The sequence below is a fragment of the Cynoglossus semilaevis genome, chromosome 17, assembly GCF_000523025.1.
Source record: "Cynoglossus semilaevis isolate Cse_v1.0 chromosome 17, Cse_v1.0, whole genome shotgun sequence".
Lineage (NCBI taxonomy): Eukaryota > Metazoa > Chordata > Actinopteri > Pleuronectiformes > Cynoglossidae > Cynoglossus > Cynoglossus semilaevis.
The window spans coordinates 15862491-15864217 of NC_024323.1; the positions used below are offsets into that span (position 1 = coordinate 15862491).

The following is a 1727-nucleotide window of genomic DNA, read 5'->3' on the forward strand; positions in this document are numbered from 1 at the left end:
CCCCCCCCCCCCCCCCCCCCACTCACAGTGTCAAAGCAGTGATAGTACATGGAACAAAGATGAGCCAAAGACACATTCTTTGAAGTTTCAAAGGTTTCACAGGCCTTCCACAGAGTACAGAGGAGTCGGTTCTGTTGAAGGAGGGACAGACGTCAGTACCACCAGATCAGTGACATCACGTCAGTGACATCACGTCAGTGCTTTTCAATGGACTCACATTTGGTCGGTCTGCATCCACGAGCGGGAAGTCCAGTGTCAGGTTTCCCCCTCCCTGTGAAGTAACAGACAAACACACAGTCACACCCCAACAACTACCCCCCTCCTCCCCCCCCACCCTCCGTCTTCTTTAGTGCTGTTTCCTGTTGGAGGAATCATGACTAGAATCTGAACCACACGTGTCAAACTGAGACTTCATTCCAGTTTTTAGTTTTGGCCCAGTCTGGTCTCAAGCATCGAGGAGACGTTCCTCCGTCCCTCACTGCAGTTTGTGGTTGATTAATGTCGCTCTTTTCTTCTTCTTCTTCTTCTGCTGTGACGTGAGGGTAAAAGGTTAAAGGTCGGCACTTTGAAGTCCAGGTGTTTTCACCAGTCTTTACAGGACTGACAGTTTACAACATGAGTCCTGCTGTGTCAGTGTGACGTTCAGATAGACAGACGGAATCACAGACGGAATCACAGACGGAATCACAGACGGAATCACAGACGGAATCTCAGACGGAATCACAGACGGAATCACAGATGGAATCACAGACGGAATCTTCATGTAAAGATAATTTTTTAAATATTTAAAAATGTGAAACTGCAGTACTAGGAGTACTACTGCAGTACTAACAGGAGTCTGTTGTATTTTTAAAAATGTGATGATCCTTAAAGTGAGGGGCGCTGTCTTCAAAAAGGGATAAAAGAATAAAAGTTGATGGTCAGGTCATAGTTGAAGGGATGAGGGTCAGTTTTTGACCTTACCCAGGATCTCATGTCGAAGTACTCCCAACAGTTGGGTCTTGAGAGGGGAATAGACGCCACCTACAGCCGAGGAAAAACAAACAGAAACAGGTTAGCTAAAAGAAGCTAAGCTAACGTTGTGATTCCTCCTTCAGTTACTCTGCACCCCATCTGTCAGGTCATGTGATCATCACGATCATCATTAAATATGATCTTTGTTCTAAACAGCTGCTGTGTCCCTCTACTGGTGTTTTAGTGGACAAACCATTAGCATAAGTTAGCACTGGTCACTGGTTCTGTTCCCACGGCTCTGTTGACCTAACCACCGGGCCAACGTCTGCCTTGAAGAAACAGTCGTCATGTCATCATGTTGCATTGCACAAGTCATGATATTTTGAGTGTGTGACCATCTGCTGCCAAATATAAAAACAGTCAGAGCCGTCGACTGAGCGCAAATACATGAGATTCGAACCATCGGCGTCGGTAGGAAGAGGAACAGGAAAGACAAGAAGAAAACCAGGAAGACAGAAGAAGAGAAGTAGGTAAAAACAAACCAACACAGGAACAAACAGTTGTCATGAGACCAGTGGCCAACCAGAGACGAGCTGTGAATAATAACTAGTATTTGTCGTTCAAGGTGCAGAGACACATACCAACAGACAGAGGGAGCTGAAGATTCTCCATGAGGACATTCTGCCACAGTGACCATCGGGACTCCAGCTGTGAAAGAACAGACAGAAGAACAGGTCACCGTGTTTGGATCGGTACCTGCTGGACACTGAGTC

At 46.4% G+C, this 1727-nt stretch overlaps 1 protein-coding gene across 3 annotated transcripts in view; it reads right to left on the reverse strand.

Moving 5' to 3' along the window:
• The window catches only part of LOC103393674 (uncharacterized), an 11265-nt gene that overhangs the window by 5966 nt on the left and 3572 nt on the right, over window positions 1-1727 (reverse strand). For all 3 annotated transcript variants that reach the window (XM_025064818.1, XM_008330719.3, XM_025064816.1), the window contains exons 2-5: window positions 1596-1662; window positions 964-1023; window positions 218-271; window positions 27-131 (exon numbers count right to left, since the gene is read on the reverse strand). In XM_025064818.1, coding sequence (XP_024920586.1) covers window positions 27-131; window positions 218-271; window positions 964-1023; window positions 1596-1634 — 258 coding nt within the window. In that variant the 5' untranslated portion in view covers window positions 1635-1662. The remainder of the gene's footprint in view (window positions 1-26; window positions 132-217; window positions 272-963; window positions 1024-1595; window positions 1663-1727) is intronic.